The following is a 27,488-nucleotide window of genomic DNA, read 5'->3' on the forward strand; positions in this document are numbered from 1 at the left end:
CAAAATAAGAGTTTTGTTTACATAATATATGTATGTGTACAGGGTATATTTATTATGTATATATAAATACACACACATAAATTATATATTTAGAAAATATTTACATGTATATACATTTATATATTTATATTCTTATATTTTATATTATATATAAATATATTTAATATATAAACATAACATATTCTTCTTAAATATATACATGCATGTGTGTGTATTTATATATACATAATAATATACACAGTATACACACATTCTCTTAATAGAAAAAAGTGCAATATTTAAATCTGGTCATTGAACAAAACCAATCTATATTTAAAACTCAAACAGTTTTCAAAAACATGGAATATGATTGACAGCATCAGGGTTTGGTACAGCTTCAGTGATCATGATTAACTTTAGGTCCCACAGAAGAAGAAAGCTTGTTTTCACTGATGATGGATTTTCACAGCTGTTTTGTGTTAAAGGAAAGGCAGTAGCCTACGAAGTGCATGACATTACCCACCCACTGTCTCTCTCATCAAGCACAGACTTCAAACTCTTGAAAAGGTGCTGCTAGCCTGTTTGTTTAACATATACGTTGCTAGAAATTGCAATACTTCCATCTAAAAGTTTATTAACCTTCAAAACCTATGATACACATTTGTTGCGTCTAAGTAACATTTGTAAAATAAACTTTTAATCTGTAGTAGGGATGCACCGAAATTAAACCGAAAATTCTGGATGCACTTCAGAATTCAAAAACCCAGACGGAAACTGAAAATGCTTTTTAATAATTATTTATTATTTTATTAAATAATATAAAAGACTTTTTCATTTAACGCATAATCATTTTAATGATACTGAATTTAAAAAATACTAGCTAATAAAATAACAAAAAATTTAACAAAAAAAAAATTAATATTAAATTTTAATATATTATTTATTAATAGTATATAGACCTATGACACCATAGTGATATGTATTTGTTCTTTAATAATCCTCTGTATATAGTTAATTTTTGTGTTGTTTATTTAAGCTTTTTATTTTGCATTATATTTATAACCTTTTTTTATTGATGTTCTGCTGTTTTTGTTACTTTGCATGATGTGATTTGTCACTAAATAAAGCATTATAGAGAGTGACACCATATATTTTCAGAAGTTTTTCTCTTTTGGTCAATAACTGAAAATGCCATTTTTTTTAGATGATTATTTTCGGCGGCCACAATTTCGGTGCATCCCTAACCTGTTGCATTCTAATGAACAACCTTCTGAGAACCTTTCAGAAATATTTAACTAGGGTGTCTATGCTGCGTTGGACATCTCATCAGTGAATTCAGCCATAATGTCATGAAGCCAAATGTCCCGTTCCTCTTGTGAAGTGTCCACCAAGTAGATAACCACCTTACGGTCCCAGGACTGTGATGCCTCCTGCACCGAATCCAGCTGGGCTACCAGGGGCTTCTTCTCGACATGGTTCCTGAACACAATGGAGGCCTCCTCAGACCACTGCCTGGGTTTCAGACCTGGAAAGATCAGAAACACCTTCAGCTCTACAAAGAAAATCACACCTGAACTTCTCAAAGTAACAAAACCAAATAGAGTTGTTTTGAGATACAGCCTATATCATGTGGCCCATATGAGTCAGGGACTTTGACCAGCCTCTCTGGAAGCAGGAATGATCTGTAAACAGCACACAGTCTGTAAAGTACTACAGTAAGTGATCTGAATGTGGAAGAGTTATATTCAGTCAGCTTTCCACAAAAGCAATTTCCTTTCAACTTTCAGAGCTCTTCTCCTTTAGCTGAATTTTATCCTAACAGGTATCATTTATTTCACTTGTTCAGATCAAAAAAAAAACTAACTTGATTGCATTTTTTAAACTTCTTCATTTATATAAACCAACACATTGTTTTATTATTATTGTATTTTTATGTTTGGTTTATGATAGAGCACTTTGTATATTATGTTATTCAGTGTATTCTGTTTAAAGAGTTTGGGGTCAGTAAGATCTTTTCAGAAGCCTCTCTGCATTTTTAATTAATATATACTGTATATACAGGTATATCTATATATCTACTATATTTATTTATATACTGTATATACAGGTGCATCTCTAAATTAGAATGTCATGGAAATTTCATTTATTTCAGTAATTCAACTCAAATTGTGAAACTCGTGTATTAAATAAATTCAATGCACACAGACTGAAGTAGTTTACATCTTTGGTTCTTTTAATTGTGATGATTTTGGCTTACATTTAACAAAAACCCACCAATTCACTATCTCAACAAATAAGAATACTTCAAAAAACCAATAAAAAAAATTGGTGAATTGTTGGCCTTTCTGGAAAGTAAGTTCATTTACTGTACATGTACTCAATACTTGGTAGGGGCTCCTTTTGCTTTAATTACTGCCTCAATTCTGCGTGGCATGGAGGTGATCAGTTTGTGGCACTGCTGAGGTGGAATGGAAGCCCAGGTTTCTTTGACAGTGGCCTTCAGCTCATCTGCATTTTTTGACCTCTTGTTTCTCATTTTGCTCTTGACAATACCCCATAGAGTCTCGATGGGGTTCAAGTCTGGTGAGTTTGCTGGCCAGTCAAGCACACCTGCACTATGGTCATTTAACCAACTTTTGGTGCTTTTGGCAATGTGGGCAGGTGCCAAATCCTGCTGGAAAATGAAATCAGCATCTTCAAAAAGCTGGTCAGCAGAAGGAAGCATGAAGTGCTCCAAAATTTCTTGGTAAACGGGTGCAGTGATTCTGGTTTTCAAAAAACACAATGGACCAACACCAGCAGATGACATTGCACCCCAAATCATCACAGACTGTGGAAACTTAACACTGGACTTCAAGCAACTTGGGCCTATGAGCTTCTCCACCCTTCCTCTAGACTTTAGGACCTTGGTTTCCAAATGAAATACAAAACTTGCTCTCATCTGAAAAGAGGACTTTGGACCACTGGGCAACAGTCCAGTTCTTCTTCTCCCTAGCCCAGGTAATACGCCTCTGATGTTGTCTGTGGTTCAGGAGTGGCTTAACAAGAGGAATACGACAACTGTCGCTAAATTCCTTGACACGTCTGTGTGTGGTGGCTCTTGATGCCTTGACCCCAGCCTCAGTCCTTTCCTTGTGAAGTTCACTCAAATTCTTGAATCGACTTTGCTTGACAATCCTCATAAGGCTGCGGTTCTCTCGGTTGGTTGTGCATCTTTTTCTTCCACACTTTTCCTTGCACTCATCTTTCTGTTGCTTGGATACATGCTTGGATACAACACTCTGTGAAAAGCCATTTTCTTTGGCAATAAATGATTGTGGCTTACCCTCCTTGTGAAGGGTGTCAATGACAGTCTTCTGGACAACTTTCAGATCAGCAGTCTTCCCCATGATTGTGTAGCCTAGTGAACCCAACTGAGAGTCCATTTTGAAGGCTAAAGAAACATTTGTAGGCGTTTTGAGTTGATTATCTGATCACCATATTCTAATTTGTTGATGGGTTTTTGTTAAATGTGAGCCAAAATCATCACAATTAAGTAAACCAAAGACTTAAACTACTTCAGTCTGTGTATTTATTTAATACACGAGTTTCACAATTTGAGTTGAATTACTGAAATAATTGAACTTTTCCACAACATTCTAATTTATTGAGATGCACCTTTATATATATATTTATATGTTAGTCACACTTTAATGAAAACTAATTTAAATGAAGGTTTTTATTATTAAGGGAAAACAAAATCCAAAACTACATGGCCCTGTGTGAATAAGTGTTTGCCCCCTGTTAAAACTGTGGTTTATCACACCTGAGTTCAATTCCTCTAGCCACACCCAGATCTCATTACTGCCACACATGTTCACAATCAAGAAATCTCTTAAATAGGACCTGCCTGAGAAAGTGAAGTAGACCAAAAGATCCTCAAAAGCTAGAAATCATTTTTTTTTTAGATTCAAGATTAGATTCAACTTTATTGTCATTATGCAGAGTACAAGTACAGAGCTAATGAAATGCAGTTAGCATCTAACCAGAAGTGCAAGAATATAGTGTTTTATATACATAAAAAGTGCAAAATAAGTGAAGCTATGATTTACAGAATGTACAGTGGGGTTGCTATATAAAGTATTGAGCAGAGTATATACAGAATATAAATAGGAATGCAGTGTAGGATTGCATGTACATTATGAACAGAGCAATGTAGGAGTATATATACACATTATGAACAGCAGCATCGTGAGAACAGTGGTAATAAATACAGTTGGATGAGTGTGCAAAAGTATTGTTAAAATGAATTATATGCAAAAACAGTAGTGCAATTATATTTTTATAGAATAGTTTACTGTGCTTTGTACAGTAACAACACTTAGTTTACAGTGCGATAACTAGAACAGTGTGCAGTATGTGCAAAATATGAGTAGTGCAAATACATGTATGTAAAGTACTTTGACCAGTGCAGTAATAAAGTACAGTAGAGTACAGTACAGTATGCCGAGATCCATAGAAATTCAGAAACAAATGATAAAGAAAGCAATTGAGATCTGTCAGTCTGGAAAAGTTTATAAAGCCATTTCTAAAGCTTTGGGACTCCAGCGAACCACAGTGAGAGCCATTATTCACAAATGGCAAAAACATGGAACAGTGGAGAAACTTCCCAGGAGTGGCCGGCCGACCAAAATTACCCCAGGAGCACAGCGACGACTCATCCAAGAGGTCACAAAAGACCCGACAACAACATCCAAAGAACTGCAGGCCTCACTTGCCTCAGTTAAGGTCAGTGTTCATGACTCCACCAGAAGAAAGAGACTGGGCAAAAATGGTCTGCATGGCAGAGTTCCAAGATGAAAACCACTGCTGAGCAAAAAGAACATAAAGGCTCGTCTCAGTTTTGCCAGAAAACATCTTGATATCCCCAAGACTTTTGGGAAAATACTCTGTGGACTGACGAGACAAAAGTTGAACTTTTTGGAAGGTGTGTGTCCCATTTAAGTCTGGCGTAAAAGTAACACCGCATTTCAGAAAAAGAACATCATACCAACAGTAAAATATGGTGGTGGTAGTGTGATGGTCTGGGGCTGTTTTGCTGCTTCAGGACCTGGAAGACTTGCTGTGATAAATGGAACCATGAATTCTTCTGTTTACCCAAAAATCCTGAAGGAGAATGTCCGGCCATCTGTTTGTGACCTCAAGCTGAAGCGAACTTGCAGCAGGACAATGATCCAAAACACACTAGCAATTCCACCTCTGAATGGCTGAAGAAAAACAAAAATGAAGACTTTGGAGTGGCCTAGTCAAAGTCCTGACCTGAATCCTACTGAGATGCTGTGGCATGACCTTAAAAAGGCGGTTCATGCTCGAAAACCCTCCAAATGTGGCTGAATTACAACAATTCTGCATGGATGAGTGGACCAAAATTCCTCCACAGTGCTGTAACAGACTCATTGCAAGTTATCGCAAACGCTTGATTGCAGTTGTTGCTGCTAAGAGTGGCCCAACCAGTTATTAGGTTTAGGGGCAAACACTTTTTCACACAGGGCCATGTAGTTTTGGATTTTGTTTTCCCTTAATAATAAAAACCTTCATTTAAAAAACTGCATGTTGTGTTCACTTGTGTTATCTTTGACTAATATTTAAATTTGTTTGATGATCTGAAACTTTAAAGTGTGACAAACATGCAAAAAAATAAGAAATCAGGAAGGGTGCCAACAATTTTTCACACCACTGTGTGTGTGTGTGTGTGTGTGTGTGTGTGTGTGTGTGTGTGTATTAATTTCCTTTTCTTGTCATTAGTGCTTATTGGATATTGTTGAAGGAACATTCACAGGAACTGCATTGGATCATGGAAAAAGTATCTTCTGAATGGACAGTGGATGGGTTTTGAGAGCTGATGAACTACAGTAGATGTCTAAAACAGCCTTGTCAATATATGAAAGAGCCTTTCTGACAGGAAATGAAGTGTACCAGCCAGCTGAGCAGTGATGGCCTGGAAGGGGAGCTGGCAGAACTCCTGGGTGAGGGGCCGGAGCTGGGTGCAGCTCACCAGCTCATGTTTGCCATAGTCCAGCTGAAACACTGACACCAGACCATTGGTCAGGACTCCTTTCACCAGTACACGGTACCAGCTTTAAAATGAAACAGATGATGAGTGGTCACATGACCTCACAAAACACTTCAATCCCAAGCCTCTCATTAACAAAACAGTTCTATTGCCCAAGTTATACACAAGACTTTATGTTGGTGCTCCTGGAGGGCCACTTTCCAGCAGAGTTTAGCTTTAGCCCCAATTAATAACATTTGAACCAGCCAATTGAGGTCTTCAGGATCATTTGAAACTGAGTCATTTTAGAGCTGAACTGCAGGAAAGTGGCTCTTCAGAAGCAGAATTGGACCCTCCTGACCTAGACACCTATACATTCAAATGCACACTTACTTGTTTTCCAGCTTGGCAGCACAGACCTGGTTCTTCTCCACTTTCAGTGGTTTTTCCTCCGTCTTATTATAATGCAAAATCATCTCCCCCATCAAGTCCACCAGTTTGTACATATCCTGCCATGGCTGTAGCACAAAGTGCCCAGGATGGCATGCGACTGAAACAAAAACGTCCATATTCTGCCCAATCTCAGGCAACTCCAGCAGTGGCGGAAGAGCCAGCTGTACAGGCGGAGAGCATGGAGGTGCGCTCTGGCTCCCCAGCAGAGATAGCATCCTCCTGGCTGTGTGTGGGGCTTTATCTTGTATGTCAGTGTTGTGGATTGTGGCAGGGTTTGTCGGGGCGTTGAGGGATTTTGAGGGCCCCCGGCTGCTTAAGAAAACGTCCTTCTGATGGTTCCACAGATTCAAGTCGGCCAGCTGTTGGTTTAAACTGCAGCTTGTGTCGTGGAAGTTCTTGCTGGTGAAGAGATAAACATGAGCAAGGCGTTTGGAATCATCCACTTTAGCTATCTAGAAAAACAAATGCAACTGTTTTTAGTGCTTCTTTTCTGCTGTTAAGTACTTTGTTTTTTCCACATTGTTTTCTTTGTGAAATTAGCCCCCGTTTTATGCTTATATCTTATGTGCAAACAAAATAAAATAAAATGCAAATGTGAAAACAGAGCAGCATTATTATGTAACTGGCCTTCAAGCTGCAGTCACTGCAGTGGAGAACCGTGTCTCTCAGCCAATGGACAGCATCTGGAGTCCATGAGCCTACGCTCACAGGCAGATCTGCCAGACAACACTTCAGCGCCTGCAGGGTGACAAATAGGCAGATATTAGGATGACCAAACGTGCCATTGTCCTGTCCAGGATTTCTATATTGCCTAAAATATCCACGTTTTGTCTTTGTTTGCGGTGAGCAGACCAATTGTTGTATGACAAAGTCCCGTGAGAGCTCTAGAGAGCAGAGGGCTTCTTGTGTTTTTGAATCACTCTCATGGTACTTTGATGTCATACACCGATCGGTAAGCTCAGTGCTGCTTCAAGTCCAACACTAATATGTACACGTATTTGCATCGCTTTGACCGTTCTATGTAGAACCTACCTTCTCAGGCACCACAATTGGTTGATTACGTACAATGTCTGCATGTTACTGATCAAACAATCATTACCTTCATTAAGTATGAAAACAGGAAACCAAAGCCAAAACCTGGATATTTTAGGCAATATAGAAATCCTGGCCAGGACGTGTCCTGGGAAAATGGCACGTTTGGTCACCCTAGCAGACAGACAAGCTTACATATTATTGATCTAAGAATTAAATCAGCAGATTTAAAAATGACAAAGTCACCCTCATGTTATTCCAAAACAGTTTGACTCTTTGTTTCCTTGTCACATTTATAGCAAAATGTTTAAGCTGCTATTTATACTAGTTTATGGGGACCATGGACAGCCTTGGATAATATGGAAAAAAGCAGCCTGAACATTTCTGGCAAACATTATCAGAATGGTCATTACTGTTTACCAACATAAACAAGTCTTGCAGGTTTTTCATGCCCTTCATTCAAAAACTAAAAATGAACACAAACTGCTGTTACAAACCACCTCTTTGTGTCATCATTAGCAGTTGTCTGACCTGGGGCGGGGTGGATATGAGGTCACGCAGCAAAGGAGGTGGAATCTCTCTCAACTCAGTGACCTCGACCGATGCCCGAATGCCTACATCCACAAACAAGATGTCCAGCACCCGACTGCCGTGCAAGTTTGTTATCTACAGCAAAAACACAGTGGACACAGTTATAGTCCTGATGCCACAGGAATGATAACTAAATGTGAAATGTTTAAAGAGATCAGCTCAGATTATTTCAACAATAATTATCAATAAAGGAACCAGATAATATTTTAGTGAATTAGATTTCATGCTGTACTCACAACATGTTGGAATTACTAAAATTAGGGAGATTGCCGACTTATAAAAACTATTCATGTCTTTGCAAATGTCATAATTACAGTTATGTAAAAAGGAACAAAATGATAGTGGACTCACTAGTGGTTCAAAAGAACATCCTTGCTAAATAAAAGAATAAATGAAAACAACTTACTGACCCCAAACTTTTGATTGGTAGAACATAAGAGAAGAAGAATTTTCAGTCATTGCCAAAAAAGCCACACACAAAACCATTTTAGAATTATGAGTGATACCATAAAAATGAAAATGGTCTGAGTCTTAGGACATGAACAGCTCAGAGTCTCCTAATTGTTATCACATAATTCTGGTCGTTCCTGGGGCATGAGGGAACAATTCCATAAAATACAAATAAAGAAACAAAGGAACAAATAGATGAAATGCTCATTTGCGGCCTTTCAATTTACAAATGTATAATAGTCATTATTAACTCTTTTCCTTTCTTTCTACCATTCTACTAACAGAGCAGACTCACCTCCACCCGGGACCATTTGCCTTTATATCGAGCCAAACAGTTTTTGCCACAGAAAGGCCGAGAAACCAGCAACTCTGATGTGACCTTTCATAAGGGAAAGATATGTGAGCATATCCTGTCTGCCAGACAGCATATCATGAAAAACACATCATGAAATGAACAACACACTTCTCTACAGGGTGCTGATATACAGTGTACTACAATAAACAATTACTATTTAAAACACTTTGATATATACATTGTGGCTAAGTTAGGCACTCTAGTACACAATCTGTGCCAGCAGGTAACTATTTACTAGAGATTACTGTATGTACTTGATGCCTGCCAATCTGATTAAACCCATAATCTGTCTGTTTGGGCCTCTTCACCTCCTCTAAAGAAGTCCCTAGCAACATATTTGAAGCTGCACATACAGAGGTTATGCCTGTTACAAGGGTGGTACCTGGGAATGTAAATAGTTTTCGGTCTTCTCCAGAATTCCGTTGAGTTTAGTCAGGCCTCTGGAAGGCACCTGACAGTAGATTGTCCCATCTGAGCAAACACTGGTCACGTTCACATTCATAAAGGCACTGTTCACCTAAGAGAGAATACAATATAATAATAATATATATGGCATTCACTTAATCACTGATTAGCACGCATAATTGTAATAATATTTCACAATATTACAGCTTTTACTGTATTTTTGATCAAATAAATGCAGGCTAGGTGAGCATACAAGACTTTTAAAAAGATTAGAACAACTTAAGGACCCCAAACTTTGAGTATTGATTATGCAACAGTTCGAGTCAACAAATTTAATTGGCTAGATGGATTTCCAAATGCACTGGTATAATTGTTAAAAGTACTATAGTAGTATAAGTACTGTATGGTAGTATTACCAAACTTTTTGGACATGCTATCTTGGTAATATCATGGTATTCTTGAGGCACATTGGCATCTTCCCCAAGATACCATCACAGTATTTTTTGGATATGAGACACTTTCATTTTTGGTTACCTTTAAGGGACTCTCTAAGGATTTGTCTTGCAGAGCTTTCATACAGGTAGCATTAATGTTGATATCGTCATCTTGTGATGTGTCATACAGGACCATCAGAGGCACTTCATTACGCTCTAAGATCTCAGCCAATAGGATCTTGCCAGTGGCCATGGACTCAAACCTCTTCAGTACTGCCTGCTCCTGGCTGAATGACTCTAGGCCTGAAACAAATTAATATAAAGACAACATTTGAAATTAAACATGAAACTATTTTGTCTAAATGAATTCATAACTGAATCCAAATCTCACCTGCTAGTTTGCATTTGGTGGCTTGGAAAGGCAATCTATAAAACTTTTCATGTAACTCAAATAATTTGCTCTTGCTGATGACTTCGGAAAAGCCATGATCCACGTAGTACACCTGTTTAAACATCAACATACAACAGAGCATTATCTTATGGTTTATGAACAAAGATATTGCACAAATATAACAGATCAAAACAGCCTCAGTTATACAACAGAAAACCATAATGATCCACCGTGAACTGCACTAGACCAGTGGTTCTATACCAGTGGGCCAGGAACCACTTAAAATGGTTTAAAACAACACAAAAACAGGCTTTTAAACAAGCTAAAACATCTAACAATCAAAATAAAGCTTCATATTTCTTATTGTAATTTGTTTCCTCAACAACTGTCTTATGGACTTGGATACCTGAATACATGAGGAAATTCTAGATTTCTAGACCCGGAGAAGTCATGGACATTAAAAAAATAAAAAAAAAAAAAAAAGAAATCGTAAAAATAGAGATGCACCGATTGCAATTTTGCGTTTATAAATAGTCTTTTTTCCCCCCTAACCTTATTAAATGTGTCATCTTTCACATCAAATTCTTTGTTTCAATTAATTCATTCAGAATAATTAGAAACTGTAGAGTTGTTACCATTCAAATGAAATTAGTATTAACAAACTGCTGAGGAAACAGAAGCTGCATCTGAAGTGGCATTAGATGCATTTACACAGACTGTCTGATGAAGCTGAGGTGCCATAAATGCATTTACACTGCAAAATTTCAAATGCATAAATAATTTTATAAGAATAATGTTTTACATATTTTTTTAAACATACAAATAAATGTTGAAAAAATGCAATGATACTTTTAAATATGACTAAACCACCAGTAGGTGGCGACAAATGTCTGTTTTAATGAGTGAGTCATTTATCCATTCATTTATCCCATTCATTCAAATTGCTGATTTAATAATTTAACGTCCTGTTTATTGAAATACTATTGTATAAAACACAGTGTCACATTGCAATTGTGTTGATATTGATATTCGGGGTAACATCTTGGCTGTATTGTTGCTTACCTAAATCATATTTTGTAAAAAAAAAAAAAAAAAATTCTACTGCAGTATGCATCTATACATTTCTGTGAGTTACTTTGTGTGTGCTGTCTCTTTCACACACTCAGGTTGTGCAAGCCTCATCTGGCGTAACATAAATACATTATCAGTCACCGTTTACACTGAATGCAATTAAAATTAGAATCATTCTCACGCGAAACAACATGTTTACACACGACTGTTAGTGTGCGCGTGGCTGTGACGTCATTGCCGGGCTCAGAATCGGCAAGACGTGAGACTGACCGGCCCAGTCATGCGAAAAGTCGATTGGTCAATTGGTGCATCTCTAATTAAAAAGCTAGTTTTTCTATTTTTTTTTTCTATTGAGAAGAAATTGCTGATATATTTGTGATTTGTGTGAATCTCCAGAAGTCATATAAATTCATTATTGAACACGAAAGCACATTCAAATTACAGAAATCACATAATTTTCATATTTTAATTGTAATATAATTTAATAAAATTGTTTTAGTTAATTATTTTAATATATTGCTCCTAGCTTCTGGAAAAAAAAAGAAGTACCAGAAATATTTTATTCCAAATGGGGGGCCTTTGAATATTGTCTAGGATAATGAAGTCAAAAAGGTTGAGAACCATTACTCTATTATGGTGCTTTTCCACTCCGTGGTACGACCCGGCTCGGCACGGCTCAGTACGGCACGGAATGGCTGGGCTCGGCTCGGTTTGTGTTTCCACTGCAGTTTAGTATCGCTTTAGAGTGGGCGGGATTATTCACATGTCGTTATAGTTGCGTGACTCCTGAAAAACCTTTTCATTCCGCATCGCCCGGTCAAGCTCTCGCTGGATCCGCTCCTCTGCTATCAACGAGAAGAACGTCTGTACTTCCGCAACAGACAACGAAACAGGCTCTTTTTGGTTGTTAAAAAAGGTGCACTCATTCAAAACAATTGCGTTAAATCCTTTGCAGACAATGCTGATTTAAATCTAGTGGTTCTGTTGTGTTTGTGTCTCAAGTTCAGTGACACAGGTAGTGACAATTCTCTCCGGCCAATCCGTGATCAGCAGAGTTTACATGTCACATTTTGGTAATGGTACGGTTCACTTGGAACCTCAACCGAGGTGGTACTAAAAAGTACCAGGTACCAGGTACTGTACCCAGTGGAAAACCCCCAAAAGTGAACCGTAGCGAGCCGTACCATGCAGTAGAAAAGCGCCATTATGTTCAGTTGTGTTCTTTAATGACCCCATAACGCACCTTGACCTTGTCAGCCATGACCTCACACACTTGTGCACGGAGGATCTCCTCCTCTTCCTCAGCATGTACAGCAGTCAGCTGACCTGATAATGGTGAGGTCAGAGCCACCTTGTTGATGTCTTGCCCATAGAACTCTCTCATTTCATCTTCTAACTTTTCCTGCGCCTTGGAGTAACCTTCACCTATGTACCTGCATATAAACAGACACACACCCTTCATCAAGAGTACAAGAGGGGCCGTCAACTTTTACAGTGGCCTGACATATTTTTTTCTCCACAGTCATTTCCAAAAATTCTATTTCCTGATATAGTCCAACCTGCTCTGTGATGAATCGCAACCTTACAACCCTTTTGATTTTTAGTAGAAAAGTATTTTTGCACCAGAGTGTTGCACTCTGTTTACTAATTCAATATAAAGTTAACAGATTCTAAGGCTGATGATACACAAGGCAACTTTTTCTGAGCAATGTTGCTTGGGCACTTTCCCATTTAGAATGGGTTTCCATATATATACTTTAGATTGGGCGTGGGCCCTGTGTCTAAGGTAATTAAACAACACCATGTAACTTTTGCTCACAGTTCCCCCATGTGGTTGATAAGCACAATTGGCTGTTACCAGTGTCGTAAATGCTGTCGCTGTGTAAGCTTGCCTGTGGGCAGGGCAATGCATGAGAATTAGTTGACTAAGCTGACAGAACCGGCAAATGCAGAAATCTTGTTTGGAAATCATGCTACAAAACTACAATAACAAAAAGAAAAGTAGTATGTTTGATTAGTTTTTTTTTTTTGCTTGCATAGTTCGTATGTATCATTGTTTTTTTCCAAGTAATCTAACCAGTTCTGGGTATTGATTATAAATCGCACCTCAGAATGACGCTGTTTGTGTCACTTGCTTCCACCACCAGGACAGAAGGGTATTCCTCTCTAGGGATGACAAGAGAAGGAACAGTCTGGCTGCTCAAACAGCGTTCTACTGTTTCTTTCGTCTCTGAGCCAGCCAATCCTGACTGGTTACGGTTCTCATCCTCTAGTACTTTTGCATACAGAATTGCTCTTTTGGAGTTGTCTGGCATGGGGTAGTCAATCGTGCAAATATCTGAAAGCAGGGTGAGGTGATCCAGCACAAACTCCGGTAATTTACATTTATATGTGTCTTGATACAGTTTAGGCAGAGCATGGGCCCACAGGCCACTGCTGTATTTCAAGAGCAGCTCTCCAAGCTTCTGCTTGACGTCAGGTGGTAGATCCCTTGGGGACGCCAGAGTGCTTGATTTGGAAGTGGCAGATGATCTTTGAGTCTGAGGTTTGTTGTGATGAAATTGGGATTTGTCAGGGGTGGGGGGTGTAGCAGCACTTTGAGGGGTAATCTGGCTAGTTTCTTTAGCAGGGTACAGCAGCATCTCTTGAGGTTTGTTACTGCATGGTTTTTCAACCTGTAAACCGAGCAACAAGACAGCATTTTTATTCTGCAGACAAAGAGTTAATTTATTATAATTAGGTACACTTAAGTTTGAGGTTTTTTACTGCCAATAAATGCTCTTTTTGAACTATGGAGGACATTGTAAGTTCTGAAAGTTACAATTTGTTTTCATAAATTGATTCTCATGTCTTGATCCCCGTAATGACACAATTACACATAATGCTAATTAATGTGTTTTTTTTTTTTTTTTTTTTTTTTTTATTCATTTATTCCAGGCAATGGCACAAAAAGTACAAGGCAGACAATGACATCAATGTTCTATGTTCTAATGACATCAGATGACAGGCATTTATAAACTTACACTACAAATGTGTGTCCAGTGTTCCAGGTCTTTCAGGGCTTCATTGGGTAGATCTTGTTTATAATGCTCTCGATACAGCGGAGGCAGCTTGGATACCCAGAGGCCATTGCTGTGCTTGTTGAGAACTTCTTTAATACGGGACTGTACCAGCTTGGGACTGTAAGGCGCAGAATGAGGCAGCTTGGGTTTTGCTGGAGTTGTGTTTTCATTCAGGTTAGAAGGGGCTAGAAATATCAACAACATAAATGCTGCAGCTTATTAGCAATACTGCAATGACAAACTATAAACTAAAACCATAAAATCATAAACAGATGCTGAATAAATTTGCAATGAATCACAGACTCTATTTATCAAGTCTTATGACAATTTTGTTATTATTTATTCACCCTCAGGTCTTTCAAAGCGAATATGACTTTCTATTGATTACATTTTTTCCCCTTTCTGGGTGAACTATCACTTTAAGATATAGCCCATAGCAACATCAGAATTGAAGGCATGTAGTCCTGAGAGGTCCCTCTGTGTAACAGCGGGAGCTTTTTGCCTGCTTGAGACAGAAGATGACTGTTCTCTTTTCATCCTTAATGAACATCCCATGCCTGGAATGTTTTCTGAGACAAGAAGTTAGGTAACAGAGTCCAGGATAACTATTACCTTTAAATGAATTTCTTGTGGAGAAAAATGATTAGTCTGCATATTTAACACTTTTCCACCCAAAATCTGCTTACCGTTGCTCTGCTGTTGGTTTTGGGAGAGATGGGCATGGACTTCTTTTTGGAATCTGGAGGGAAGAGTCATTCTTTTGTCTGATCTAGAAAAAACAAACAAAAAAGCATGAGACTATATAAAGGAGAACCTAAAATCTGTCATTCTTTAGATAATATACTGCAAGATTTTAACTGACGTTTTACCCAAAAATTTAATTTGTTGTTGGAGTATATCCAGTATTATAAAACAGCCAATCAACAGTCAACACTCTTTACAATGAACCAGACTCAGACCTCTTTAGGTGGACCAAAAAGCAACCAGTTCTCATTTTGGTCCAGAAGAAGGGACCTCAGTCCACACTTTTTAAATCTAGCCACTAAAAAAAAAGAAGAAAAAATTCACACTATTGTTTATTTATTTATTTATTATTATTATTATTTATTTTATTTTATTTTTTGACATTTTAATGCTTGCCATCAAAATGTATTAACTCGATCTTCGATTTTTGGTGATGTACAGTATGTTGGATTTCTCCTATCTTAAACTCCACCTCTTGACAATCAGTTGCATTCCTTTTTGAGTGCAACCCCCATATCTCAAAATCCAAACATCAACCAATGGACAGAATCAAGTTGGCACCCTACATTTTTTCTTTTTTGATAATCTGTTTCACGCTTATGTACATCACAATACTAACAAGACTAAAGAAAATATAATGATGCAAAAAAGGGGTGTCACAGTTATGGACTTTTTGTTTGTGCTCCTTTTAAATATGATTGTGTTCCATTTTCATTTGATCTAGTTTTCTGTGCTCCCTTGATTAGTTCATTCTGTTCACCTCTGTTTTTTAATTATCTTGTTTGTTTCCATTCATTCATTCATTCAAGTTCTCCTCAGTTTCCTTGTCCGGTATTGAGTATGAGTATGTTTTATGTAGACGTTGTTTGTGCTGCATTTCCCCTGAGTTTCTCCAGCGTTTCTTCTGTGGATTTAAAGGACTGTTATTTGGAATTCTCCATCATCTTGTGCTCCTTACAGCACCAACACTACCGTTACAGAATACAAGACCAATACAGGTTGTTTTTTTGCGGCATTTAATTTTTTTCCCTCCCTGTTACCATGGACATTCCTGCCGTTGCCCTGCTATGCCTGGAGCAGGGTGACCGTCTGCTGGAAGACCACACACGGAACTTTGTACATCTCGCGTGCTAGACTCATTACCCTGACCGCTCACTCTGTGTATTTTACCACTCCAGCATAAGTGAGCGATCGAAGGTACGCATTCCAATGGATGGTCCCAGGAGGAATTTTGATGCATACGTGGAGTTGGTGCTGGTGGACAACAACTCCCCATTCACTATCGGCCTGGTTGAGGACCACACCAGCTCCACTCCACATCCAGACACCAGCCAGTCATCCCCCTGCACGGAGCAAGTGCCTGAGCCCACCGCAGACGGATAGCCTGAGCCTGCCACGACACGAGAGCCAGTGCACAAAACTGCGACTGAGCCGATCATCGCCCCGGAGCCTGAGCCTCAAGAGACGTCTGACCAGGTGTGGGAACCGGTTACATCTGACGTGTATGAGGGAGTGCTTGTGGAGTTTGAGGGCTTTGAGGGAAGTCCCACCCACACTCCTGCGTGAGCTGAAATTTGTCTCTGGACCATATTATGAGGAACTAATGGACTGTTTTAAAGAGGACTTAATTGACTGGTTTGGAGAGGTAGTTCCCAGTTCCCTTGAACCTCTATTGTCTCCTGAGTCTCCGCTGGTTCCGTCCAGCTCTCCTGTGTCTCCTAAGTTCCCTGTGACTCTTAAGCTCCCTCCCAGCCTCCCTCTCCCACTTCCTCTTATACCAGCCAGTTCCTCAGCCCTGTCTCTGCTGGTTCCTGCCAGTCCCTCAGCTCACCCTCATTCAGCTCCATCTAGGCACTCTGACCCGCCTCGGGACTTCCAGTCTCCAGGTCCACCTAGGCGTGAGGATCCACCTAGGGTCCGCCTCCAGCCTCCAAGTCCCGGTCTTCACCTCTGTCTTTCGACCTATTGGCTCCGCCTTGGCTCCTAGCTCCCTCGTCTCCACAGTGGCCCATCATCCAACTGGCTTCACCAGGCTCCCTCGTCCCTCTGGCTCTGCCTTGGTCAGGCGTTGACCATCCGCTGTCTCGGGACCCTACTGCTCCAGCTTCGCCTTGTCACTCCGTCCCTCTGGCCTTGTCAGGCTCATCCTTCCCTCCGGCTCTGCCTTCATCCTCAGTCGCTCTGGCTCCATTGCAGTCTTCAGAATCTCTGCCTCGGTCGCCTGAGCCTTCAGCTCCGTCTTGGCCCTCCGGACCTCGGGTGTCACCCTGGCTCTCTGTCTGCTCAGCTCCACCTTGGTCTCCACCTCCAAAGGCTCCGTCTCCATCATTTGTCTCCAGGGTGATGTCTGTGAAATCTCCACCATGGCTCCTCCCTCCCTCGAATCCACCTTGGGGCCTGTGCTGGCTGGCCTCTGGACCTGTCCTCCTGCTCCTGGCTCCTCCCTCCGTCTTCTCCACCATGGTTCCTCCCATCACCTTCTCCCAGTCCCTGCATTTCTTCTACTCCACGTCCTCCTCCAGAGCCCCCATCCTCCCTCAGTTGGACTTTAGGCGCAAGGACGCACCTTCCGGGAGGGGGGCAAACTGTCATGGTTATGGACTTTTGTTTGTGTTCCTGTCTTCGTTTGCATTTGACCTAGTTTTCCATGCTCCCATGATTAGTTCATTCTGTTCACCTGTGTTTATTAATTATCTAATTTGTCTCCATTCATTTAAACCCTGTGTTCTCCTCAGTTTCCTTGTCCGGTATTGAGTATGAGTATGTTTTATGTAGATGTTGGTTGCGCTGCATTTCCCCTGAATTTTTCCAGCGTTTCTTCTGTGGATTTATTAAAGGACTGTTATTTGGAATTCTACTTCGTCTTGTGCTCCTTACAGCACCAACACTACTGTTACAATAGGATTATGGTACAGAAAAAATTATATTCTAGTAAATTCTACTTTTACTGCATACAACTTTACTAAATACTACATTATTGCTGGATTATTCTTCTAATCTGCATAATAAATTGGTCAGCCTATTTCTGCTGCAAAATAGCCAAGTACAGTTTTCATAAACTAAGCAAACAGGAGGGATACAGAGCAAAAATTACAATGGTGATTGTAAGGACAAAAGCAGACATTTTGGCAAAGTGCCGCAACATGATAAATCAGGGGTATGGAGGTATTTTTGCATATGATTCTAGGTGTCAAATGACTCAAACTCCCACTCAACCTGTATCAAAGGAAAAGTGCTGATTCATTGTGGACTGGTTTAGAATTGGCTAATCTGTGAGAGAATGGAGGGAGGATTAACAAAACCCAGTACAACCGCTTAACTCTGCCACCCTCTGCACCCTCACAGCCATTGTGTGTGTGCCACAGTAAGCGATACAAAACACAGTTCTAAAGAGTGAGGTCAGTTGTTTGCTCTCAATAGTTTTTGTCTGGAGTGATTGTACACACACACACACACACACACACACATACACACACAGACAGCACCCTCCAGTCAATTGCTGAATAAGCACTGGGTTCAGACAACACTCAGCTGAAATGCTTTCTGTTATTGCCAATCAAGTCAGACAGTATCAACAGCTAGAGACATGCAGCTGCAAAACTGAAAAATTAAGAGTCAGTGAAGTATAAAGAGCTTGTTTCTGTTCACTCATTAAGACTTGATTTGTATTCTTAGCTACTCGCTTGGCAAAATGCTGCTCACACAATGGGTGTGCTTACTTTAAAAGATCGTTTTTCGTAAGAAGACTGTACATGAATGTATCTTCTTTTTATCTTTCAATATATGATTTACCCTTGTCTTTCAAAGTACTTTAAATTATTTATTCGTAGCTTTCTTAATGTGGCTATAATGCAAAGTTTTACCTATTTTTATTGTAATTTATCATCGTTTGAGACTCCACTTGACAGGCTTTGTGCTTTTGAGTCTTTCACCTTTCTGAGGGAAGGGAGGGTCTTCTTGTGGGTGTGTTCAGGGGTGTGCTGTGGGGTCTGCCGCCTTTCCCATCAAACTGGGAGTCCCTCATGCTTCCTGTGCGAGAAACAGGGTCTCCATGTCCCCCTCTATGACCTCCACCTCGCCCCAGACGTCCACGATGGTCAGGCTGTCTCAAAGATGTCCTTGGCCTTGCTATGAAGGAGATGAGACAATATCTAAATCAAAAAGTAAAATACATAATTTAAAATATAATCTAATAAATAAATATTAGACTGAAAATAGCACAGAGAAAGAGACAGAATTTGAAGTGTTTGAGTGTCTTGTGCTGTGACCCATTTACAGTGTTTTGTAAAGACAGGAATTTCCTTGAACAACAATTTCTATTAACATTAAAGCACATTTCCCCACATGGACACTATTATTGGAGAATTACACTGTGTCTTCACTGAATACTAATAGAAAAGCAAATAGAAACCACTATAATCGGTGGTTCTGTCTACACTGCATGAATGCCACGACGAGCCACTGATAGTAAAATGATGCAGTAAGCAGCATTCTCTAACAATAATATCAATAAGATGAAAACAAAAAAACAGTATATCTCTGATTGTAAGAAGACAATAAAGGATGCAAACCCATCATAAAAGTATCATAAAATTGGTCCATATGACTTGATCAACCAGATCAATGGTCTAGCTGAAAGAAAAAAAAAAAAAAAAAAATTTCACAAGAACAATTTGTTCTTTCAAATATTTTTTTTTTTTTTGAGAGTAATATGGACTGCTTTTATGGGTAGTATACTGCTTTTGCTCCTTTTGTGCTCCATTTCTCCTTTGTAGTCCATGGAAGCAAGACAATCATACATGTTGTAAACAACATGAGGGAAAGTAAACAACAACAGAGTTTTTTTGGGTGGGCTATCTCTTTAAAAAATCATCACAGAAACTATAAAAATGTCAGTTTATTGCGATTAATTCTGTAAGCTGTAAGCTAGATCAAACATATATAATCTCAAACAAGTCAGTTTACTTTACAGACAATCTATAAGGTATTACTCTGCACATTCTCCTACAAGAGAACCATGAAGTTTCTGGAACTCAGCATGTTCACTGGAAATTATAACATGCAGCAAAAATATTATTTCTTTACACATCCAGATAACAAAACATATGAAATGCAACAGCAGCTGTGAACTTGTCTTTACTAAATAATAATGCTGTCAAACGATTAATCGCGATTAATCACATCCGAAATAAAAAAATTTGTTCACATAATATATGTGTGTGTACTGTGTATATTTATTATCTATATAGAAATACACACATGTGCATGTACATATTTAAGAAAATTTCTATATTAAATATATTTATATATCATATAAATTATATCAATATAAATATATACATGTAAATACATGTAAATATTTTCAAAATATATACTGTATGTGTGTATTTATATATACACATAATAAATATACACAGTACACACACACATATATTACATACACAAAAACTTTTATTTTGGATGCGATTAATCGCGATTAATCATTTAACAGCACTACCAAATAACAACTACAATTAACAACAATTAGCTAATATTAATAATTACAATTAATAACAATTAACTAAATAGCAATTACACTGTGTCAACCAGACACTATGACTTAAAACCCATCTTCTCTCATACACATTCAGTATGACATCATATCACTAACCTGACTGAAACAGAATGACATCATACCTTCCAACCCGGCAGTATACTCAGCCAGCTGCTTCCTAACAGCGCAAGCCGTCCAACCGGCCTAACGTGGAAAAGTGGCAGCCATTTAACACCTTTATCGCTGTCTACAGCCCTCCTGAGATAAGCGTTCCATAGACCAATAGTTTGTACAAGACAGAGGATGGTGAGCTAAGAAGACAAAAACAGGCAGCAGCGGCAGTTGAGGCATTAAATAACAGTCAGTCCCCCCCTGAACAGCCACGCAGGCTCTGCTGTACCTCTCCACAACACTGCAGTCTCCAGACCTCCCTCTCTCTCCCTCTCTCTAGGTCAATACAGATGCCCGCTTTCTGCTGTATCATGACAAGAGTCACTGATCAAGGGACAGCATGAGCCCTGAAAATGCCAAAGCTGAAAGGGAGTTTGCAGTTCCCAGAACAGCTGCAACCTGTAATCTGAATAATCTAATGCAGAGCTTTATTCTTAGTACATCCAGAACTGTGCTCACATCCTCAGAGGAGTTTAAACAGGCCATATGCACAACCAAAAAAGACACGGGATGCACAGGACACCAGCATGCATCCTCTTTAAAATGTCTTCTGGATAACACATTTCAAGAAGTGTTGCATTCACAGCCGCATTTTACAAATCTGTAAACTAATAAAAAGGAAACCAAAACATGCCTTAATTTAATTTCTATTGAAACTCATATGTCATGTATTTACAGTCAATGTACTGTATTTGTAATTACACATTTGTAAGGATAAGGTTGCAATTTGATAAAACTTTTAATTTATGAACTCTAAATGTAATATTGAATAACACTACAGTATTTCAGTCAACACATCAAAGTACTGTAAGTGTACTTCTTTTAAGCATGACAAAAGATTATTAATCATGCACTTAAAAGTAAATCTTTTACTATACATCCTCTACAATGTCTTCAATGTCATGAGTTACACTCACAGTCATGTTTACTTAAACTAATTATTTAAAAACTCACCGTTCAGTACAAAAGGAGCTGCAGGTTTGACTCTCATTTGACAGTTCACCACTTGAGGTCGGCCGGTCCTCTTAGCTGTGTGCTGACGGGCCGCAAGCTTAGTAATGCGGGTCACCTCGTTTCCTGTGGTAGCGTGGCACACCACCTATGGGTTTTTAACCATTTAAAGTTTGAGCATTCACATATACCTGCTGAATTACTGAATTTCAAAACGTAAAATAGAGACTTACCTCCCCAGACTGCCCTTTATCCAGTTTCACGACTGAAGGCATGCTGTGCAGCAGAGCATCCAGCGTGGCATACCCCAACTGTTTATAAGGTATGAGCTCACCCGTCAGGTCTTTATACTCTACCTGAAGGTTAGACAGTGAGACGCCACTCCTGCTGGACAGCAGCACCGCCCTTACCATCTTCTTCACCAGTTCCTCATCCGCCATCTGAAAAATACAACAAGAAGTAATGGTGGTGGATCTGGTCTACAGACACTACTGTTCAAAAGTTTGGGTTGGTAAGTTGGACTTTTTTTTAAAAAGAAATCTCTTATGTTCAACAAGTCTGCATTCATTTGATTACAATATAATAAAAACATTAATATTGTGAAATATTATGACTATTTAAAATAACTGTTTCCTATTTTAATATATATTGTATATGTATTTTATTAGTGTGATGGCAAAGCTGAATTTTCAGCAGCCATTACTCCAGTCTTCAGTGACACAAGATCCTTCAGAAATCATTCTAATATGCTGATTTGGTAATATTTCTTCTCATTATCTATTGAAAGCAGTTGTGCTGCTTAATATTATTGTGAAAACCAGTACACTGTGTACCTTTACACTTGATACCAATAAAACAATTTTGCACCAACGGATCATTCTAAAGCCACATTGGCAGAATAAATGAGGCTAGGTGGTCAGAGTTCACACTTGACTGTTAATGGGTTTATGAGTCCTGCACTGATCTCCTCTGTGTTGAAGAGTGTTATTGATTTCAACACATAAAAAAAACTTCTAGACATCAGTGACACCATATCTGACAGCTCACGAACAGTTAAATGTGTTTAGAATAGATCTCATCAAGTCTTGTTTAACCAAACTAACCAATGGCAAGTAAGAGTATGCAACTGCTGTACTAATGAATTAAGCAAAGCACACTAGCCGGTCACAACCAGACAGTTAAAGCTGCAAAAATGGATCATGACATAACACACTGTTTATTCTTTTTATGGCCAGTCAAAATGGCTTATGTTCAAGACAGCAAGAGCCAACACCAGCAGTTTAAATCAGGAAGTATCCATAGAGACCACATTCAAACCCTTGTGAAAGAAAAATACACTTTAGCATACTTTTAAAAAGAGTACTTATTATGGAAATAAAGAATATATTTAAGTGAGAACTGAATATAATGTTTTCAGACACTAAACTGCATAATTCTAGTTTCAATTTATACTAAATACAATAAGCTGAACTTTAAGAGTGCTTTTTTGGCCTATTTGAGCAGGATTTACAGTAAGTAGGCTAAAGCTTTATATGTAATTTCATAATTACTTCTATTGTCTTTGAAATATGGTTAAAGTCTTCGGCTGAAGTCTTCTGTACTGACAAGAATTTGTGGTAAATATACTTTAAAGTCATTTTATTGAAACGTGTATTCATGTTTTTAAAAGGGTCATATGATGCTGCTATTTTGTGTATTTGGTGTAATGAAATGTGTTTATGCAGTTTAAGGTTCAAAAACACATTATTTTCCACATACTGTATATTACTGTTTCTCCTCTATGCCCCGCCTTCTGAAACTTGTCGATTTTTACAAGGCTCATCGCTCTGAAAAGCGAGGTGTGCTGTGATTGGCCAGCTATCCAGCGCGTTGTGATTGGCCGAATGCCTGAAGCATGTGATGGAAATGTTATGCCTCTTAACCCAACATATTGTGATGCCTTGTCCGACCAGAGCGACGAGACATAAACATAAAACCCATTATAAACGTGATATGAAATGATTTCTAGTCATGTCCTCTTTTGGAAGGCAAAAACAAAGTTGTTTCGCTTTCTCAACAAAACAGTGTCACACACAGGCCTTGAGTGAGCGGAGGCCAGAGGCCTAGAGTGAGCCGCAGCCGGCTTGAGTGAGCAGAGGCGGGCGGCTTGAGGCGGATTCTACGAAGAAGCATACTTTGTGCTTGCGGCAACCACATGTGACGACCCCGGGCTGGACACCACTTCGTCCCATTCTGCGATCTATAGTGCAAAGTTGATGTATTTCCTCAGCAACCAGCACGGATCAGCTCCAGGCATGACGAAGCGGATATCGTCCTCTTTTGGAAGGCCAAACAAAGTAGTTTCACTTTCACAGTGAAACACACAGTGTCTACAGGTCCTTCTCAAAAAAGCATATTGTGATAAAAGTTCATTATTTTCCATAATGTAATGATAAAAATTAAACTTTCATATATTTTAGATTCTTGCACACCAACTGAAATATTTCAGGTGTTTTATTGTTTTAATACTGATGATTTTGGCATACAGCTCATGAAAACCCAAAATTCTCAAAAATCTCAAAAAATTAGCATATCATGAAAAGGTTCTCTAAACGAGCTATTAACCTAATCATCTGAATCAACTAATTAACTCTAAACACCTGCAAAAGATTCCTGAGGCTTTTAAAAACTCCCAGCCTGGTTCATTACTCAAAACCGCAATCATGGGTAAGACTGCCGACCTGACTGCTGTCCAGAAGGCCATCATTGACACCCTCAAGCGAGAGGGTAAGACACAGAAAGAAATTTCTGAACGAATAGGCTGTTCCCAGAGTGCTGTATCAAGGCACCTCAGTGGGAAGTCTGTGGGAAGGAAAAAGTGTGGCAAAAAACGCTGCAACAACGAGAAGAGGTGACCGGACCCTGAGGAAGATTGTGGAGAAGGACCGATTCCAGACCTTGGGGACCTGCGGAAGCAGTGGACTGAGTCTGGAGTAGAAACATCCAGAGCCACCGTGCACAGGCGTGTGCTTTTGAACCAGAAACAGCGGCAGAAGCGCCTGACCTGGGCTACAGAGAAGCAGCACTGGACTGTTGCTCATTGGTCCAAAGTACTTTTTTCGGATGAAAGCAAATTTTAGCATGTCATTCGGAAATCAAGGTGCCAGAGTCTGGAGGAAGACTGGGGAGAAGGAAATGCCAAAATGCCCGAAGTCCAGTGTCAAGTACCCACAGTCAGTGATGGTCTGGGGTGCCATGTCAGCTGCTGGTGTTGGTCCACTGTGTTTTATCAAGGGCAGGGTCAATGCAGCTAGCTATCAGGAGATTTTGGAGCCCTTCATGCTTCCATCTGCTGAAAAGCTTCATGGAGATGAAGATTTCGTTTTTCAGCACGACCTGGCACCTGCTCACAGTGCCAAAACCACTGGTAAATGGTTTACTGACCATGGTATTACTGTGCTCAATTGGCCTGCCAACTCTCCTGACCTGAACCCCATAGAGAATCTGTGGGATATTGTGAAGAGAAAGTTAAGAGACGCAAGACCCAACACTCTGGATGAGCTTAAGGCCGCTATCGAAGCATCCTGGGCCTCCATAACACCTCAGCAGTGCCACAGGCTGATTGCCTCCATGCCACGCCGCATTGAAGCAGTCATTTCTGCAAAAGGATTCCCGACCAAGTATTGAGTGCATAACTGAACATAATTATTTGAAGGTTGACTTTTTTTGTATTAAAAACACTTTTCGTTTATTGGTCGGATGAAATATGCTAACATTTTGAGATAGGAATTTTGGGTTTTCATGAGCTGTATGCCAAAATCATCAGTATTAAAACAATAAAAGACCTGAAATATTTCAGATGGTGTGCAATGAATCTAAAATATATGAAAGTTTAATTTTTATCATTACATTATGGAAAATAATTAACTTTTATCACAATATGCTAATTTTTTGAGAAGGACCTGTATACTACATGTCGGCCGCGGCAACAACAACACTACAACAAGAATAAAAGGTACGCCTTCTTTCTTTGCGTAAACATCTGGGCGGCGTTATGCAAATCTTCCCACATATTGCAAATCTTCCCACATACTGACTGTTAGAACGAGGTGTTTAAGGAGGGTATCTCCTCGACCACCACCAGTGTGCAGCATCCACCTGGATGATGCGATGGCAGCCATATTGTGCCAGAACGCCCACCGCACACCAGCTTACTGGTGGAGAGGAGACAGAGTGATGAAGCCAATCAGTAGATAAGGGGATGGTTAGGAGGCCATGATGGTCAGAGGGCAATGGGCGCATTTTGGCCGGGGTGCCTTAAGAAACATAGTCATGAATGTAACTTTAAGTATAGGTAAGTGGCCTTTTATTTAATAAATATTATATTTTCTGCAAGTTCATTTTTTAAAGTACACTACAGATGCACATTCAATAGTGTAACAAACAGCTGCCCAACTTGTGTCATAAATGTAAACCTTAACTCATAATGTCAATCGCTGTTAGCATGACATTATATCACACATATTTCATTACAATTTCTGTATTATCTTCTATTACTTACTAGTGGTGTACACATTTAAGCAACAATTTTAATTCATGTGCATTTCATAAATAAATCTCCTCTGTGACTGAATAAGTCCATAAGGCCCCTTTTTGCATACAATCACATCACAACTAATGCATTCCTCCACAAACTATTTGTTGTGGTACAACAGGTGTTTAGGAAAGTGCTGTATAGTGTCTTTGTTAGCAAGTTGTCCTTAAGGAGAAAATTACATCTAATGCATTTATAGTGCATTATTTACCAAAAAAGGGTGTCAAAATGACCTGAAGAAAACAGAACAGTTAAATAGGGTTGAGTATGCCTGTAATAAATGTCATACTAAATCTTGTAGCTGCAGGTAGTTAAGTCAAGAACTGTAGTGACAGCAGTGACATACAGTATAACAATTCATCGAAAACTGCAATATTTTATTGTTGCGACCTTCCGTGTTCTTTGTCAACAAACCTGAAGCACAATGTAAGCATCTATCGCATGAAATGAAAGATAAAGTAATGAGAAATGACATTTCAGCGCTCGTGTGCACTACACGTAGAGACACACCCTTTATCCTGGACAGCAGTTTACGACGGCCACTTTAATGCTGTATTTTACACCGCTCTTTTATAGTCAGACGACTTTATTTGGCCGAGGTTAGATGTAAGTTCGTGTATTTACAGCAGGATAGTTGACACAATGAGCATGCATCATATTTACAGTGCGGCCAACTAACTGTTGCGAGACTTATCCGCTCCCTCCGGCCACGAACTCCCAAATATCTCACTTTAAACATCTTTTAAATGTGTGTGCAGAGGTTTTATTTTACTAATTTGAACCGGGTGACTATTCGCAGTCTGTTTAGGTCACTGTCAATCAAAGTTACAGTAGTAGCTCTAAACTGACACTCGTCTATCTCTTAAATATAAAGCGTTGAGTTCAGATACTTTCACAGTAGTGTCTCAGGTCTTACCGCTCAATGGATGTGGGTCGGTCAGACCGGTTTAGATGACAGTGACTGGCTCTGTGACACTGGTCGCGGTGTCCTCCTCGCGGTCTGTCCCTGCACTCCCGCTGAGAGTTGCCCGCACCATCCCATCTGTAGTCACACAGAACGCGCGTGCGCACTACACACACTCACACACACACACACACACACACACACACACACACACACAGCATAAGCAGGTACATAAGACTACTGCTGTACTTTACTGTCCTTCACTGTGGTTTTACTAACATTAAAATGATTCGTTTATTTGTTATGGATTTATACTTTTAATCTTATACTGGTCGAAAAACGACTACATTTTTGTGAT

General features: G+C 39.3%; 1 protein-coding gene across 3 annotated transcripts; it reads right to left on the reverse strand.

Annotated features, from left to right (window-relative positions):
* Nucleotides 1-943: 943 nt before the first annotated feature.
* On the reverse strand, nt 944-27,261 carry LOC109110910 (tudor domain-containing protein 7B-like). 3 transcript variants are annotated; one of them, XM_042760809.1, is made up of 17 exons: nt 27,143-27,261; nt 21,887-22,093; nt 21,657-21,801; nt 18,931-19,126; nt 14,941-15,023; nt 14,216-14,439; nt 13,299-13,867; nt 12,436-12,625; nt 10,122-10,233; nt 9,831-10,033; nt 9,274-9,408; nt 8,832-8,915; nt 8,027-8,161; nt 7,091-7,201; nt 6,404-6,915; nt 5,935-6,095; nt 944-1,504 (listed from the first exon to the last, which is right to left on the reverse strand). In XM_042760809.1, exons 2-17 carry the CDS (start codon nt 22,091-22,093, stop codon nt 1,284-1,286), a joined length of 3,288 nt encoding a protein of 1,095 aa, XP_042616743.1. In that variant the 5' UTR covers nt 27,143-27,261; the 3' UTR covers nt 944-1,283. The 3 variants fall into 3 exon arrangements, with proteins under 3 accessions (XP_042616743.1, XP_042616746.1, XP_042616745.1); XM_042760812.1 differs by lacking the exons at nt 21,657-21,801; nt 27,143-27,261 and having other exon boundaries at nt 22,010-22,046; XM_042760811.1 differs by lacking the exons at nt 21,657-21,801; nt 21,887-22,093; nt 27,143-27,261 and adding an exon at nt 20,675-21,308.
* Nucleotides 27,262-27,488: the final 227 nt, after the last annotated feature.

The sequence above is a fragment of the Cyprinus carpio genome, chromosome A7 (assembly GCF_018340385.1).
Source record: "Cyprinus carpio isolate SPL01 chromosome A7, ASM1834038v1, whole genome shotgun sequence".
In the NCBI taxonomy this organism is placed as follows: domain Eukaryota; kingdom Metazoa; phylum Chordata; class Actinopteri; order Cypriniformes; family Cyprinidae; genus Cyprinus; species Cyprinus carpio.

Excerpts from the sequence above, each read along its gene's own strand:
- LOC109110910 (XM_042760809.1), bottom strand. The coding sequence starts at position 22,093 with ATGGCGGATGAGGAACTGGTGAAGAAGATGGTAAGGGCGGTGCTGCTG. Across the intron at positions 14,440-14,940 it reads AAACCAACAGCAGAGCAACG|CCCCTTCTAACCTGAATGAA; the intron begins GTAAGCAGATTT and ends TGATATTTCTAG. Across the intron at positions 7,202-8,026 it reads TCATATCCACCCCGCCCCAG|GCGCTGAAGTGTTGTCTGGC; the intron begins GTCAGACAACTG and ends GTCACCCTGCAG.